The 18,196-nt window shown below is 41.0% G+C and overlaps 2 protein-coding genes across 5 annotated transcripts in view; both read left to right on the top strand.

Annotated features, from left to right (window-relative positions):
- Positions 1-18,196, top strand: part of nav1b (neuron navigator 1b) — a 75,418-nt gene that overhangs the window by 13,416 nt on the left and 43,806 nt on the right. For 3 of the 4 annotated variants that reach the window (XM_063910621.1, XM_063910619.1, XM_063910617.1), the window contains exons 1-2: positions 10,842-11,814; positions 16,873-16,975. In XM_063910621.1, the coding sequence (XP_063766691.1) occupies positions 11,088-11,814; positions 16,873-16,975 (830 nt within the window). In that variant the 5' untranslated portion in view covers positions 10,842-11,087. Of the gene's footprint in view, positions 1-3,990; positions 4,803-4,979; positions 5,069-10,841; positions 11,815-16,872; positions 16,976-18,196 lie in introns of those variants that run through there. The other variant, XM_063910616.1, reaches the window with a different exon arrangement.
- On the top strand, positions 396-1,932 carry LOC134883284 (protein FAM200A-like). Its single transcript, XM_063911588.1, has 2 exons — positions 396-1,485; positions 1,624-1,932. Exon 1 carries the CDS (start codon positions 451-453, stop codon positions 1,480-1,482), a length of 1,032 nt encoding a protein of 343 aa, XP_063767658.1. The 5' UTR covers positions 396-450; the 3' UTR covers positions 1,483-1,485; positions 1,624-1,932.

Below are 18,196 nucleotides of genomic sequence, written 5' to 3'. Positions count from 1 at the left end.
GTCGCATTCTAGGTATTGCAAAGTAGCATGAGCGCCCATACCATTATTGTCGGAGCAGCTATATTCCCAGCAGCCATAGCATCTTGTGCTGAGATCTTATGAACGAAAGAATGTGCCAACAAATAGAAAACATTCGTTGTCGACAACACAAATCGGAAGACGAATTGGGAAATGGCAAATGATGTCAAAGACCAGCTGATGGCAAAAATTCAGACAGTTCTGTTTTCCCTTAAATCGACGAGACGACAGATGTTACTAATGATGCGCAACTGTTAACATTTGTGCGATACGAGGACAGTGGCACTATGTGCGAGGAATTTCTTTTTTGCAAACCACTGCCCGGGCGAACTACCGGTGTAGAAATATTTAAAGCACTGGACGATTTTTTCACGGAGCACAATATCTCGTGGGCAGAGGTGCGTTGCATTATGCAGCGATGGGGCCCGAGCCATGAGTGGCAGCAAGACTGGACTGTTTGCGCATGTAAGGAGGGTGGCTCCGGGGGTAATTTGGACACACTGCCTGATTCATAGAGAGGCTCTCGCCTCCAAAGATCTCAGTGTTGAGCTCAGTGGTGTGTTTGATGTCGTTGTCAAGACGGTCAACTTCATAAAACGAAACGCATTGAATACACGCCTGTTTTCATCCCTATGCCATGACTTGGGAAGTGAACACAGCTCTCTCCTTTATCATTCAGAGGTGCGTTGGCTGTCTCGCGGCGCTGTGCTCGCCCGTGTGTTTGAACTACGCGGAGCTATCTACGAGTTCTTGTGCGAGAAGCATTCTGATCTGGCTTCCAATTTCAACGATAGTTACTGGTTAACTAAGCTGGCGTACCTCACAGATGTTTTTGCAGAGCTGAACAAGTTGAACAGCTCCATGCAAGGGAGAGAAGCAAACGTCATGCAGCTCTACGAGAAGCTCGACGCATTTGTGAAAAAAATGTCAAAGTGGATCGAACGAGTGGAGAGCAATAACTTGGCGATGTTTCCTTCAGTTGAGGAATACCCTGACAGCACTGACATCAACGACACTATATGTGAGCATTTGAGGAAGCTTGTGCGTCAATTCGCAAAGTACTTCACTGATTCGGAAGAGTGGCGCCGTGACAGCAAGTGGATCCTGCTCCCATTCAGTGACGATGCATCAGTAGGGTCAAGTCTGACGGCTGTGGAAGAGGATAAGCTGATTGAGATGTCCACAGACTCTGTCAGGAGGCATATGTACGACACACAGCCCCTTGTTAAATTCTGGATAAGTTGCCAGACAGAATTTCCACAGCTTGCTGCAAAAGCAATGAGGTGTCTTTTGCCCTTTCCAACCACATACCTGTGTGAGAGTGGTTTTTCTACACTGGCGTACTTAAAGAATAAGTACAGGGCTAGGCTTGATCCAGAGAATGACATGAGACTGTCTCTGTCTACCATTTCGCCACGAATAGACAGGCTGTGTGGACTTCACCACGCCCAGATATCACACTGACAGGTAGGCCTAATTCTCCCATGTTTTCACTGTTACGACCCTGGCGGGTTTAGGCCCCGCCCTGTGTTAATGGTAAGCCTGTTCTCTCTCCCTGCTTTTCTCAATCTCTCTCTGCTTTTCTCAATCTCTCTGTCTCTACAGCAGGTGATTGGTGACAGGTCTGTCCTGGCTGGGTTATAAAAGCCCTGACCAGCCAGCAGTTGAGGCTGCCTTGGTCTTCATTTGTTGGATTTTGGTTCTCCGGTGTTGTTGGATTTTTGTTCTCCGTTGTTGTTTTGTCACACACCTAGACTGACTTTGCATGACATTTTTAGTTACTTTTCCCAATACTGAATTGCACAACACTTTATTATTCTTTATTCTTTCTTTAAAATAATCTTTAATTTAATTTAATTTAATAAATCTACTTTTATTATTATAAAATCTGCGTGGCCTCTCTTTCATGTTTCATGCATTGAGCTATGCATGTAACACCAAATACACACGCGCATGCGCAGGCACATCAGTGGGCCGCGGATTGCTTTCTAGTCCGAATGGTGGTCCCTGGGACAAAACCAGTTGAAAACCCCTGCTATAAAGTGTTAGATATTATTAATGCACCTTTGGACTTTGGTCATTTTGCACTTTTAGTTCAATCGGCATTAAATGACAGGATGGAGGGTTGAGTTGATGGATATGGGTTTGATGAAGCCCCCACCTTTAAGTCTTATGAGGAGAGGTGGTGTCTGTAGGGCAATGGGGGGGACAGCCGGTGCTGGCACGGCCTGAAAGGAGCCGTCCTTATGCTGCCGCTGCCAAGTGGTGTCAGTCTGCCCCGACTCGCACAGCACGCCTCACACTGAGGTTGTGGCCAGAGGAGCGGGAATACATTAGGAAAAGCTGTTGAAACATATGGTGTCTTTGAGATGCAGCTGATGCCTTGATTGATTTTTATGTACCGTTTGATTATTTTTAATCTTAATTTAAATGCATTATTGGAATAAATTCTTCCCAAACATTTTGGTGTCTTTTGAAGCTTTTTTGCTGCTTCACTGCCTCACTTCAGAAAGCTGCATCAACAGGAGACTTTTATTCACTTACTTGATCTGAGTGTTTCTCCCGGTTGAGGAATCTGAAGTGGTGACTCACTGGTTCTCCGAGCTTTAGGCCACTTTGATGTTGTAACTGATACATAGGCTAATGCTGTAATGGTCCTTACTTTCAAAATATCCTCTCCTCTTTCTTCTTTCCCACTCGCTAACATCCATATTTTGTCAGTACCTCTGTGGTTAAAAGCTGCTCTCAGTAAAGCAGACACCCTGGAATGCAGAGCTGCTGCTAGAGTCTTTTTTACAATATATATAATCTTAAATGAAAGCTTGTTATCCATCATGCGAGACACAGCAAGGATGGATGTGTGCAGCCTCCCACTAACAAAGGCTTTATAAATTCATCTGCCGTACTCAATCATCTTCATTTAACCACTAGAAACACAGTATGTGCCTTTTTGAGTTGTGCTTTAAGTTTCAAAACTTTAAGGAAATGTTTTAATCGGCCAATGTTACTCCCCTAGGGCAAATTTGGTATTTTGGAGTTGGCATGAGCTCGGAATTCCACTTATTTGTAGGGAGACAAATCCAAACAAGCAAGCACATTAGCCATCTCTGTTGCTGAGATTTTTGAAAAAATGCCAAAAACATAAGGAAGATACAGCAGATTGATTGATTGATCCACTAAAAGGAAGCTAAGATCCCCCAGCAGCTGGTAGAGAGACTATAAATCAACAAAGGCAGAAAAAAGGATGTATAACTAGTTAATTATTGAGCTTTACGTGTTCTGGTTAGTTTCTGTTGCCTTTGCACAGAGACAGGCTAACCGTTTCCCCACGTTTACAGTCCTTGTGCTCAGCTGGCAGATTTCTGGCTGTCTCATGATGATATCACATCTACTGTAACAGAAACAAACTTTTCCTTAAACTTTAGAAAATATATTTAGAGGATTTTCCATCTGCTGTTAATAAACTCTTCTTAAGTAGCCAGTTGAAAATAACTAAAGATGTTTGCATAATCTGGTTATTTTGTTCTAAAACTGCATATTGAGTGTTCTGTTAAGATCATGCAACTCTATGCCGTACCTTTCCCATTGTCATATTAACACTTTGCCTGATGAAGATGGTTGAAATGTTGCCTGTCAGGGAGTTATGAGCTACTGCAGATCATTTTCTTCTTTGCCTGTCCCTAAGATTTCTGCCTGTTTGGATAATATTTTACAACCAAAACCCTGATACAATCATGCCATTATTAAATGTATCCCATGAAAAAGGAGTTTAGGATTCTTTACGTGTGAGATGTGTTCAGCCACATTTACTTTTTATGTTCTTACATTTAATTATATTTGTCAAACTGCAATAGTGACATTTCTCTGAAGGCACATGCTCTTAGAAATACTCACAATATGTTTGCGTTTATGGAATACTGTATGTGTTCTAAGATTGAATTCTTATTGAGATTTTTGTCCTTCCTTCGCCAGATCTCAGTCCGGTGTCTGCCACCAACCATGAGCGGTGGAGTCAATATCAAAGTCATATCCCAGAGTCAGAGCGACACAGGTGTCAGCTCGAGTCTACCTTTACCTCGTAGCATGATGCCTCTCTCAAAGATGGATCCCAAACAACAATACAGCAACCCCTCTAACCCCACAATGCAGTATCAGCATGCAGCCAAAAGACAAACATCCTATTCTTCATCTTCCGTTTCCTCGGGTCCTGCAGAGCTGCTGAGAGGTGCAGCTTTAAAGAACCACCTGCTGCAGCAAAAAGCCTGCATGTACTCTCACAGAAGCCCCGCAGCTACAGAGCGCACTGACGGAACGTGCTCGGCGTACAGCAGCCCACAGATACCAAAGAGGGAAGTCCGACGCTCTAAAGACACTCTGGACCTCCGTGCTAGCACGCTGAACCAGAAGGCTCTGCGGGAACTTCAATTACGAAGAACCACCAACAAAAACTGGACCTTTGGAAAGTATCGTCTGAGGAGTGTGGACAACGCAGCAGAGGGCGACGCCTTGTGCAGGCTCTCTGCTAATGCCCAGTCAGGCCAAGGAAGAGGACGTCTCTTCCATGCTAAAGGGGCAAATGGGAACGATATATCAGGAGTGTCTTCAGCTGGGATGGGCAACATACAGAAAGAGGTGAGGAACATCTCCCACCAGCACCTGGAAACTGCTGAAAGATGCATGTCCTACAATAAACCAAAGTCTTCTCCTCAAACTTCCAACATGCCACGCAGAGGGAGTGAGCCAGGAAAAGTCAACATGGCAGCTGTGGCTCCCTTCAGGTTCAGGTGAGGGCAGTGTTTCACCTCTTTAAAGATGGCAAGATAAGCAGCATTGCAAAGGCTGATGTCTATTTTCATAACACGTTAAATATCATGCTGTCAGAGGCCATCTTGTGCTGCCTCGTGTTAACAATCATTACAAATGGTATCTTTCTTGTATGTGTTTGTTTTCGTTTCCTGTAGGTTTCAGGTCCGTGAGGACACAGATCCCACTCTTGAGGATCTCAGTGACTGTTCCTCGGACTCCATGGAGGTTTGCTGTGAAGATATAGGTAAGTCTCTTTGAATCTCCTCCCCCTGATGTTTTTTTAACCAGTTGGTTGTCTGGACTAAAGATTTATTTGTATCAATATCTTCCTATGTTTTTTTTTTTCTTGAATTCATTTTCTATACGTGTCCTAATAAAAAAGGGAAACTGCAGAATGGTTCTTACCTATATTCTTATAATGATGATACAGAGGAGTAGTACATTTTGACTATTCAGACATCTAGACATTATTTAAATGAACAACAACGTGCCTGCTTCGTATGCAGCTGTGGATATTTGTTAGATTCCAAAATTCCCTCCCCTCGTTTCCTGTCATCTCTTTCCTGTTCGCTATCTGATTAAGAAATAAAATCCCCCAAAATATATATAGTATACAAAAATAAGACTCACACATATGCAGTTTGTGACAAGGAATATTTCAAAAGTGTTGTAATGTTGTAAGGGGTCCAAAGACAGAATAGTTGCTGCTATAAACAACAGAAACTCTGCCGGTAAAAAAGGAAGCAGGGTCATTTCTTTCAGTAGCTGGGATCGTAGAAAAACAGACTGTCCATAAAGTTAAATCACTTTATCGACTTACAATTGATTTCACTCTCTGTCCTCTTGTCCTCTCTCTTTAGTGGCAGAACAGATAACTTCAATCTTGGAAAAAACTAACTTTTTCACTCAGTTCACAAAGTTCCACCACTTAGTTGTGCAACACCCGTTTTTTCCAATTATATTGTATTCTGTAACACCCAGGCTTTATTACTGCTGACTGTTGACACTGGACTCTGTTCAGCTCTGCAGTTGTTCTCACCAGAGCCGCTGCCAACTCACAACGAAGCCTCATACTATATGTACCACATGTTATTTGCATCAAGATTTGCTGAAGTGCTTCCTTTCTGTATGTGCATGTGGGAAAACACAGATTCTTGATCTGTCTTTTCTTGATTTTGAGAGCCCTCCTCTCAAATAACACAGCAGCGTTAATGCAGCGCTGTTTTCCTGAATGTTTTTCTGTCTCTGGTGCGCCATCGTGATTTCATTTTGTAATTTCTGTTTATGCTGCGTTAAACATAAGTTGATTTGAATGTGTGTTTTAAAAAAAAAAACTTGCAATTACTCTGTACTTCACACATTAGGTTGCTTAGAGACTAGTATAAAAACACTTTCACTGTATCTACTCAATATTTCATTATTATAAGGTGCATGGCATCATTTAGTGAGTGAAGGCAATTCCCCATTAGCTGACACAATAATTCAATCAGATTACATAATTAAAGATCTACTGTAAATAAGTGATATTGATTTTAATTAAGTAAGCAGACACCATCGACTCAGGGGTAACAGTTATGACCACAAAACAGGATGAATACTTAAACATGTTTGTTTAGTTCACTTTAGAGATTAGATATTTGTACAGGAGCCTCATCATGTTAAAACTGCTTATATACTGATGTTTAGCAGGAATAACATTTACTAACTAAATCAGCTATCTGAGTTTAGCTAATATTTCATGATTTGATTTGATGATAATGCTCAACATGATCTGATGATGATAATAAATTAAACAATTGCAATATCCTAAGTGGAAGAAGTATCCAAATATGAAATAGTATAATAATATGAGACTCACCAAAAGACCAATCCATCTTTAATGATGCCATAAAGAAAATATGAAAACGCATTAAAGTGTTATATGAAAAGAAATGTGGAAATCAAATAGCTTAAAAATATTTTTTAAGGGAATCTATCATAACTAAAATAAAACCTGTTAGCAATCTGTGTGATCATTTTAGTAAATGATCTCTCTTTTTTAAAACTAATTTACTAGCCTGCATTGACAAGTCATTGTGGTTATAATCTGTGATATATTTCCTGCTCCATATCAACCAACATGTGAAATCATCCTATTACTGCACTTGGCTATTATGAAGCCCTCTAACTGCCTTCTTAATTATCTTAATGACTGAGGGGTGAGAGAGCCTCCTCTGGGAGAGGCCAGAGACTGAGTGGCCCTCAGCGCGGGGTGGACAGATGCCGGACGGAGAGATTGAGTGGTTTGATGGGAGGATAGTCTTTCACCTCCTGTCTGGGAGATCCTCTTGTCCCTACTGGACGGGCCTGAGGGATGCTTAAATTCAGTTTTTGACTGTAGAGCAGAGAGATTTGTCTCTGTAAGCTGTCATCCGGCCTCAATACAAGTTTCCTGGAAGTTGAGAAATTGCGTTGTTTTAATGAATGTTCCATGCAGTAGGAAACATCTGCAGGAACTAAAGCATGGTTAGGATATCTGGTGAGAAAACTTACTTTAAATGACTTAAGTTTCACAGGAGGGAGTATTGATTGCTTCCGTATTTATCGAACAGCACATTTAATAACTCACAAATGTTTCATCAAGATGGTTTTACCTTTTTGTTTCCAGCAGCTTGAGTTCATCAAGTCTTCATCCCCCAGGGCGTAGGCATTCCAGCAAGCATAATGATTCTATTAAATCTCTATTAAGGGGCTTTTGTACAAAATGAATAACCATATGACCTTAATACTATGCACAAACACTATCTTTACATGCTTAGTTAACACCATGCTTTGAGCTACATGTGACAATTTGCTCATTTATGTCGATATTCTCTGTGGTTTTCCACTTTGACCTCATGTGAAAGTTCTTGAATCTATTGCATTATAGCAGCTGAGCAAAAATGATTACATGTGCTGTCCAGGGAAATGTATAATAGACAGCTGTGGAAGTGTGCTGTCATAGCATGCACACACATAAAACACACACACACACACACACACATAATTGCTCAGATGGCCTGTCGGAAAGTGAGAATCAAACCCAGATGTGAAAGAGACCAAATGAAAGATGCAGCTCCACCCTGCCTCTCTCCTGAGATGTGGTGGCTTTTCAAAGTTTCTAAAGTTTTTATTTACAAGTGTGTCCAATAGTTGTCGACGAAACACAACCACACATTTCAGCCTCATGGTGGCTCTGGAGGAAAACTCACAGGATCATCAAAGTCATTGGCATTTCTGGAAAAGAATAACAAATGTTAGCCTCAGGGTTGTGAGTGGGATCATCAAACTCAATAGGATCTATCTATCTTGAGTAAAAGAAGACTGGAACACTATAACAACCAAAGTCCAAAGGGTTAAAAACTGATTGAAAGTGTTGATTTTGTTTGTCTGATGCAATAGATGTCCCTAAAACATGTAATACTTGCATTACATTTGGCATGTCTGGATTTGTTATCCTATGCTTTATTAATAAGTCCCTCTCCCCAAATGAAAGAAAGCCATTCAATAGTCGTCGGGACACAATAACCAAAAAGGTCTGCCTCATAGTGGCCCTTTAAGGAAAACTCAGTGGTTCACAAAATTCACTGGCATTTATGCTCTGAGGATAATGAATCAAACTTTGTACTAATCCAATCTTTAATGGCAATCCATCCAATAGTTGTCTGGTTAATTGTACTTGAAAAAATACAATGTTAGTCTCATGGTGGCCCTAGAGCGAAACTAATGGGATCACCAAAGTCATTGGGGTTTATCCTTCAGGGACAATAAACCACATTTTGTACAATTCTAATCTTTTATGGCAATAATTCCAATAGTTCTTTGGTAATTTCCAAAAAAAAGACAATGTTAGCCTCATGGCGGTACTAGAGGAGATTTTACACAAGCATCGAAGTCAATAGGATTAGGATTCATCCATTCTCAAGTGGAAAGTTGATTCTTATCACTTCAGCAACCAAGGTCAAAATGTTAAAAATGTGATAGTTTTTGATTTGCTTGTCTGATTTAAATTGTATGCATGGATGTCCCTAGAAAAAATATTGAAGACTTGCAGTGAATTGTACACGCCTGGATTTTTTATCCTATGCTTCATTAACAATTTACTGTCCCCAAATAAAAAAAGCCCATTCAATACTTATCAGGACACACACCAACAAATGTCACAGTCATGGTGGCCCTAGAGCAAAGCTCATGGGATCACCAGAGTCATTGGCAGTTATGCTAAAGCGACAATAAACCACATTTTGTGCCAATCCAATCTTTTATGGCAATCCATCCTATAGTTGTCAAGTAAGTCCACTAAAAAAGACAAGGTTAGCCTCTAGAGAAGAACTCACAGGATCATTAAAGTTAATAAGATATGTTCATTCTTGAGTATGAGTAGAATGGAATCACTATCTGATACAGACTTTATGTGTAGATATCCCAATAAAACATTTACGACTTGCAGTAAATTTGGCATGTCGGATTTAGTATTTATGCTTCATTAACAATTCCCACTCTCCAAAAGGAAAAGAAAAGGCTATTCAATGCATCATGGGAGTAAGATCAAACTTGAAGGTCTGGAGTCAGCAGGGAGCCCTTGGAACCTCGTGATGAGAAGGAACAAGATGTCACATTGTTCCCAGAAACTATTTGCCAGATTGAACAATCTCACTAGTCCATGAGCTGCCCCAGGTGCCCTGAAAGCTAAATAAGAAAAGCAGTGGAGTGTGGTGCAAACTCCTCTGTGAGAGTTAGAGGGGGGACCCTGTGGGCATTGTCGCTAACAGGTCAATCGTGTCCAACGGATCAGCACCATCTAGCATGTTTCTATCCGGCCATGCTCTGTTAAAGAGAAAGAAAAAAGATTTTGATTATTTAAACCTGAGATGAACTTGATACATAAAAACATGAGGGTCGTATCACTGTAGGTATAGGAAAGGCTGTGTTTTTGTGCAGAGAGTGTACTAAAGGTCTTGTCTGGAGGGCTGGTGCAGATGACATGCAGGCGAGGAGAGAGGGTGGTTTCCATGGAGCCTCCCTGATCCTCCTGAGAGATGGGGGGAAGATAAGAAAACAATGGGACTAGATTATCAATTTTAAAACAATCGCGTGTGTGGACATGTGTCCTGCACTGACTTGACAGGATTTCCAAAGTGTGGTTTTGGGTGTGTGTCTTGCTTACACTGGCACATCTCTGCTCAGTGAAGTGATGTCACCCATTTGGCTAAGCCTTTGGTGGATAGAAAATCCGGTTTTCCCTTTTTTAATTTAAGCAGTGGACAAAAACTAGCCAACCCCTTTTTATTAGTAACAACAGTTTTCTTTAACGTGTTGCCTTGTACAGTACATTAACCATCCCCTTTTATGTCATCATTGTAGATGCTATTTGACAAGAATACTGTTGTCCATTTATGGCAGGACACTACACAGCTGATTTTTAGCATATGATTTATCCAACTGTTAATCTGGAATTGATATGGTAAGGAGGTTTAGACGGGATCAAAAGATAATCTGGCTGCTGTAGTTGTTGCAGGGTCTGGGATTTTGACAGTGAGGATGACTTATGATGTGTCTGTAATTGCATATCCAAACGTGCATCCATTCACATTAATAACACGTCCACAAATCATGCATCGCGTAGAGAGTATTGTACAGGGAACACTGGAGGTGAGGGAGGGGGAGGGGGAGAACAAAGGAACCAGAGGAGATGGTGAGAAAACATGGTGTGTGAGAGGAGAATGTTGCCTGGTTTTTAAAAGCCACACATGATCGCTTCTCATCGCTTTCTCACATTTCACATATTCTGCTGAGACACAGCAAAGCATCTTTTAAATGAAGAAAAAAACGAGTGAAGGAGGAGGAGGATGGGAGGGGAGGAGGAGGAGGAGGCAAGGGAGAGGCAGCAGAAAGCAGGGGGAGGAGGGAGCGCTGTTGCGTCTGCTGCCGCTGTCATTCCGCTGCTGCGCGCTTCAGCGGCAGGAGGCTGTGCTGAAGGGAGGAGTGTGGAAAAAAATCGGAGGAAAGAAGGACGGAAGGAAAGGAGAGAAAGGGAGTGCCTGGGCAGCACTGCAACAGCTGCAACTGCAGCAGCCTGTCAGGAGGAAAGAGGGAGAGAAGGAGACAGAGGGAAGAAAGAGAAGGCTGCCGGATTGCCTGTAGAGGTTTTTGATGTGTGTTTTTGCACAAGGAAAAGGAGCTAATACGGAAGCCTTTTTTTTGTCCCTTGCTGATGCTTCTCTATATGGTCTCATGCAGGAGGCATGCTTGGAAATAGTGTGAGAGGCAGAGAAGGAGATTTGAAGATGGAAAGGACAGATAGTACAAAGGCATACGGCCAAGCAGATGGCAAAGGAGTTGGTATGGCAGCTAAGAGAGCAAAGTCTGGAGTACCTCAGAGCACACAGAGGGGTGAGCTGAAGGTTTACCGTGCAGGGAGCTCTGATGGCAGGATACCAGTGCCCTCCAATCTCCGGAAGCAGAGGTCTATGACAAACCTGGCGGTCCTCACTGATGCTGAGAAGAAGTTGCACCTCTATGAACCCAAGTGGTGTGATGACATGGCCAAGACAGGAGCAGGGCAGAGCAAGATGGGCAAGCCAAAGACAGCAGGGGGGGGCAATAGTGCCGGAGGGGGTGCCCCTCTCTCGAGAAACCTTTCCAAATCTGAGCACTCACTGTTCCAGGGCAAACCCAAGCCCTTCAGCCCGCTGGCTGCTCCATCTGCTCTAAACAAGCAGAGCCGGATACCGCGTGCGCCTTACGCTGAGGTGAAGCCCCTGAGCAAGGCACCTGAGGATGGGAAGTCAGATGATGAGATCCTCTCCAGCAAGGCGAAGGCCAAGAAGCAGGGAGCTGGAGCCGGAGGGGAGTCTGGGTCCAAAGGCCAGGGGGAGGAAGGTGGAGACAAGCCCTTCCTGAAGGTGGACCCAGAACTGGTGGTGACAGTGCTGGGCGACCTGGAGCAGCTGCTCTTCAGTCAGATTTTAGGTGAGTACAGCAGAGCATTCTTGATAACGCCAACACTCCAGGGCCCCTACAGTACGTGTGGTGACCATGTGGCTTGCAAGGTTTCTCAGCACTTCTCGGCAGCACGCCCCCTTTGATAGCACACGGCACCTTCTTGCTGCTGCAGACCCACACTGTTTCTAAACGGATTAAATGAAGCTCTACGAATGAGAAAAAATTGAAGACATCCTTGTGGTTTCTGCAAATCATGCTCCTCTTATTTCATTCCATGCTGCATCAGTTTGGGATTTGATTAACCATTTAGCTTTTTGTGAAAATGCCAAAGCTATAGCTCTATTGTTCCTATTCCTCCAGCATGTCGCTCAGGTGGCTGAGGCTTGCTGCCATTGATATTGTGCAATAGCCCCTATAGCATTGCCGGCTGGTTGCATGAAAAAAGCCAGAGGGGTTCAGCACGCTGATCCCCTTAATAAAGCTCTTGTTTGCTGCAACATTTGCCGATGCACTCGAGGGGGTCCATCCCCTGCTCCACATACACTTCCATTCAAAAGAGAGATGGGAAAAGAAGGCATGCCGTATTGAATTCATCTTCGGCACACAGACACATATTTAGCCTCCTCCCAGCTCCATTCATCTGTAGAGCTCTGACAGATGGTTTACACCCTGTGTACTACAGCAGTGCAAATGGCAGAGAAAATGGCTTTCTCCCTGGTGGTGTAGGTCAGGTTCATCAATAGAAGGGCTCGATCAACAATAGGGATATTGATCATTTTATAGGGGGTTATAATTATGAAGACTCCATCTTCTTTGTTGCTTTGTTTTTGTTTTTGCATTTCAAAGCATGACTCCTTGTTTAATTGCAGGTGTAGTATGTGTCTGATTTAGACCTGTATTCCAGAAAGTGTGCACCTGTTTTTTGTTTTATATAGTATTTTGTAGTTGTTTTTACAGATCAGTCTCAAATCTAGTGGCCATTTCAAAACCTATCAAGAAAGAAGCATTACCCTTCCTGATGACACAGAAGGTCTTCTAGTGTAAAGAACAATATAATAATAATAAATATTATCGCGCATGTTTCTTACACATTAGCTCGTTGCATTAATTCGTATTGCTAAAGTCCTGTGATCTACATATCTGGTTCAGGCTTGTATTTGATGTACTCTTCAATTATCTGCATACGCTTGCTTCCAAATCATCAGGAGAGCATGTTCACTTCTGCATCTTAATGAACACATCTGTGGTGATTTAATCTGTTATCTATGCTTCATTAGCGTACATGGACATCTATCACTCATGTTGGTCACACATAAAGCAGCTATGAACTGTAAACAATAACAAAAATAGCTGCTTTGCATCATTACAGTTTTTTCAAAATGGGAATTTACATAAATGTCTGAAAGCTCAGTTTGATTGGGAACCACACCCACATCTACTTTAATAGCCTATTTGCACGACATTTGTAGCAAAATGCCTCTGGCTGATACATCTTCCCTCCTCAATGTAACGCTTTGACCTCACTGATTTCTTCCTAATCAATCGAAAATATTTTTCCTCAAAGGGGGTTTTTATTATCTTTACCTTATCTTTATTACCTTTGACACAAGTCAAGTGCTTTGTGCACATAAAGTAAAGACCACCACTAAATGGAGACCGAACGTGATGATGGAAAGGCGGGGAACTATCACAACAATGTTATCATCATTAAGATGAAAATATCTTAAACTACAATAATGATGTGTTCCATTCATGGTAACATTAACTGAAGACTGGAACTTTTTTCCTAACTCTGCATTTACAGTGGAAATGCATGTTACTGTAAAAAGATGTTTCCATTAATAGTCTGCTTTACATTCAAGGCCAGCTTTGTGCTTAATACAGTGCTGTGCTTCTGCAGCATATCTCATTCTAAGCCTGCTGAATAGATACTTTTATTTCTGAGCATAAAGGTTCTCTTTGTTTACCAACATTACATCAGGAAATGGGGAAATTGGTTATAAGGCTCATTTATAATAGTGGTTAGTACCCCATGGCTGAGATTCAGTGCTTGAACATCACTTCATCATCACAAGACAAGGCTGCGGATAACAAAACTAAATAAAACATTTCCATCCCGGTCAAATGGAATTATCATGCTTTTATTTTGTGGTTTGATTCTCTCACCAAATAATTGCAATTTCTGTTAAGCTCCCATCTTCTTCCAGTTCACACAGGGCAGTCGTCAGCTTGGTAGTAAATGAAAATGGACTTACCTTAAATCAGCTGCTTGGAATTATTTTCAAAATAATGAATGGACTATAACAAATGGTACATTCCAGGTCATTATAACTATAGATGTATATCCACAAAGATTAGAGTAAGTCAGACATCAGGACTCCTGGAAAAAAAGGGGGTTGAGCAAACATCGTCATCTCCAACGTAGCAATGGCCTACAGCTACTGTATGTAGATTCATAGAGGAGCAGTAAAATGTTATGTGGGGGAGGAAATAGTCACAGATTGCATTATTTCATGCTATACAAGCATGCAAGGGGTCGAACCTGATTTCCTCTATAAGGTACTGTAATGGTTAAGTAAACAGTTTTGAACAGGACAACAGTCTCATACTTTCTGATGATGCACTATTTGGATACCTCAGTCAAAATGGCAGGCTATCTAAGTTTTGAATTAGTTCTTCTCTTTGCCCCTTATACAAGATTTAAATGTTTCATGTAAAAACATCCTCTTCAAGTGTTGTGCCATGAAGCAATCTCTCGTTATTTTTGTCAAGTGCTTTAGATTCCCTAGGAAATCTAACCAAAGAAACAGGCTTTAAATTACCTGCAGAGGCCAATAAAACTACTGTTACCCTGAATACCCACCCTGATCGTTTTTTTGTTTGTGGAAATTTAGAGGTTAATGTTTCAATTAATTGGGCCACCATGTAGAACCTTTCAATGTTGATTTAGCAATCTTTATAAGGTTAATAACAAAGGGCATTTTAACAGTATTTTATAATTAGTTTGCTTTTAATCTGCCTCTGCACAGTGTCGATATTGAGCACTTCCTGTGGATGCATCATTCATTAGTCTTTCCCCCTTCACATCTGCTTCAGTATACTGTCCGAGTTTTCCTTCTTGTAGGCGTCACTGCATTGCAGAGTGCCAGAGGACTGTCTGTCACTGCACAGGAACACAGTGCATAATGCACATGCTCCAAACAGCTGTGATGCACATGTGTTCCCTGTGTCCAGGATTCAAGTTTGAATATATTCCCAGGAATTCATCATAAATAAATTAGAATTATGCCAGAATAAGCATGTGGTTAGAGTTTGTTCATGTGAGGTTACTAAAAGATTTAGTCAGGGACTGTCTCAGACTAGTGGAAATAAGTTTGAGACTTTAGCATGTTTGCCTTGAATTTATGAGATGTTATTCTATACTGTATCTCTCTTCTCATGATCTCAAATAAACTAAATGTAATATGTGTGAGATGACGTTTTATAGAATACACATGAGATTACTCAACATAACAGCTGAATGTTAACTGACAACATCTTTATTTTGTGTGGATGCACTAAATACTGTACACAGTATTCAAAACCACAATGTGTTATTCTTAATAATTGATAAACGATAGAACCAAATTCACAGTTCTACAAAACAGTGTAACTTATTCACGGTACACAATTTTATTTGAGTCTGTCACGCATCATTTTGTGTTCAAATCTCACTTAAAATGCTCAATACAATGAACTGTTAGGTGTGTTTTATTATAATATGTCTATTATTGAACAAGGACACTGCCATACACTTCCACCGATGATAAGTTTTATAATAATTTTCATCTGCATTAGAAACACTGAGAATTGTCTGCTTCCATATAAATCAAGTTGCACTACATAATTTCTCTAAACTACCTTGAGCCCAGACTTGTTTCTATCAACATAATATTTAAACTAACTCAATATCTCATTTAGTTGGGCTCTCACAGACTCATAGATCACAGATGACCTTGCTTGTTAATAATGCATAACTATGATTACCCTGTATTGGGTTATACTACGATACACAAGTGCCAGGAAGATTATTTATTGCTTTTTCACTGAGGCCATAAATGTAATGTATTTTAGATTTATGCTTTTCAAACTTCCTAATGTATCAAAAGTGCTACAGTAACACGTTTGGATGCAGATTTGGACTTGTTTACAAAAAGGACATAACGAATGTGTTCTGAATGTGTGAACTGTGTAAATGTTTTAATGTGACTGTGCTGAAGTACTTCAACTTGTCTTTATGAGAGCAGCACATTATTTGACGTGTGTTCCCATGAAACCGCCCACCGTCCTCCAGCTATTCCAGTTTATGCATTGAATTTTAATTTCTTTCTTCCCAAGGGTTTTTAGCCTTCGCACACTGCAGTGGAAAACCCCATCTCATTTTGTTCTGAGACAGGGTGGTTTCACTGATTTGTCACAGCTAACACAACAACAGTCGTAATTGCGCTGTAATATTGATTTGACATGGTCATGACCCACTGACTTCGCACTTTGCATTGCACGCAGGTTTGTCCAAATACGCTGACCTGCAGCGAAATCTTTCTGGCTGCAGTTCCGTGTATTGTTAACCTTACAGCTTCGACTGAAAGACTCTGAGTTAATGCTCAATAAAACAAAACCAGAAGCTTTGGAAAGAAAAAAAAAACTCCTTGAAAGAGATCCTTGTATATGTCAGAATACGTCCCCCTGGTGGGCAATGTGGGGCAACCTTTCATTATTTCATTTTCAGGATGTACCATGTCAGTGCAGAAGGGGGGGTGGAGCGGAGGTTACCGTGGTGAGGGGGCCCATGGAGTGAAATTTGTCTGCCTAATGATGTGAACATACGCTGGCTGTGTGCTTACACGGAAGACACTTGTCACATCAGTCCAGATACAAATAATGCACGTGAGAGCACATGCAGGTGGAGGCAGGAAGGGTGTGCATGCATGAATTCTCTTATAACACAAACACAGGGAACAGGATAAAAACAGAAGCCTGTGTCTGAATTTTAGTTTGACCCTCTAAATGTTTCATAACCTTTTGTTCTGCATGGCTGATCCACAGACCCCGAGTCCCAGAGGAAGCGGACCGTGCAGAATGTCCTTGACCTTCGCCAGAATTTGGAGGATACAATGACGAGTCTGCGGGGATCCCAGCTAAGTCATAGGTAACAGCCATACATCTGTTTTTGAGGATTTTATATTGTATCATAATGCTGTATCCTGCACCACTGGCTACTATCACAAACACATTAGGGTTAATGTTTTGTTCATGAAATCTAAAGACCCTGAGCCAATTCTTTTGTCATTGGTATAAACTGAAAAGAAACTCATAAAAAGTACTGGATAGTTTGTTGGATCGATACTCAACACAACCGTCATGTGTAAACACTTGTGCTGTGGCTGTTTGGAAAGGATGATGATGCACATCTGGCTTCCATCCTTCTGAAATAGCCCGGCTCTTTTTCATGGTCAGGACTTCATTGTAGGAATCTCTCTGTTTGGCTCTCATAGGCCAAAGGCCCAGGCATTAATTTGTGCAACAACCACAACACAAGGCAGTGGTGGAGGAGGACAGGTGTTTGTATTTTCATTTCAACATCAAAGTTTGGATGTAATATCCTGTGAAACATGAATGGAGCATAAACATATGTCTGGTTTCTAGCTCTTTAAACCTGCACTGATTATTTTTGTTTTAAAACAGGATGTATTCTAAAATATTATAGAAGATTAAAACCATATTCTAAAATGCTTTTTTTCACCCACAAACCAAAATCATACCAACATAAACAGTGTAATTCTAAAATAAGGAGCATTTATTGGCCAGAAACATGAATGAGTAACTCTTAAGTGTGCAAAATATTAGTCAATTTGTTGCAAAACCAAACGATCCTTTAAAAAAAAGTTATGCATTTGATTTAAAAAATGAATCAAAATTCATGTTTTAATTGTTTCATCAATGATTATGTAATCAAGTGGTATTTTATATCAATATATTTATTTGATTAAACACTTTTCTTAGTCTGCTATTAGATTAACTCGAGCCATTTAAACCCAAGTGATGCATAAGTTAGATTACAATCGATGACTAAACAAATTATTACAATCAGCGAAACACAACGATATGTTTCTCATCCGTCATTCATTCCATCCATTATCTTATCTGGGAAATGGTGCAATTGTATTATTTTGCCGTTGGCCAGTTTTTGTTATGGATGCTTGAAAAGACGTCTTGTAATTCACAGCACTATAATACTGTAGTTATCTACAATCATACTCATTGTCAAAAGTAACTCTTCTCGCCCAGTTTCAGTACTGGAGTGGCAGCAGTGAGCCTCCATATTGATAAATTATCCATCAAGAATGGATAAAAATACTCCCATGCTCGT

Source organism: Eleginops maclovinus, chromosome 20 (genome assembly GCF_036324505.1).
Source record: "Eleginops maclovinus isolate JMC-PN-2008 ecotype Puerto Natales chromosome 20, JC_Emac_rtc_rv5, whole genome shotgun sequence".
In the NCBI taxonomy this organism is placed as follows: Eukaryota; Metazoa; Chordata; class Actinopteri; order Perciformes; family Eleginopidae; genus Eleginops; species Eleginops maclovinus.
This window is presented reverse-complemented; position numbering and strand designations above follow the sequence as displayed.

Coding starts and splice junctions, on each gene's coding strand:
- LOC134883284 (XM_063911588.1), top strand. CDS start 451: ATGAGTGGCAGCAAGACTGGACTGTTTGCGCATGTAAGGAGGGTGGCT.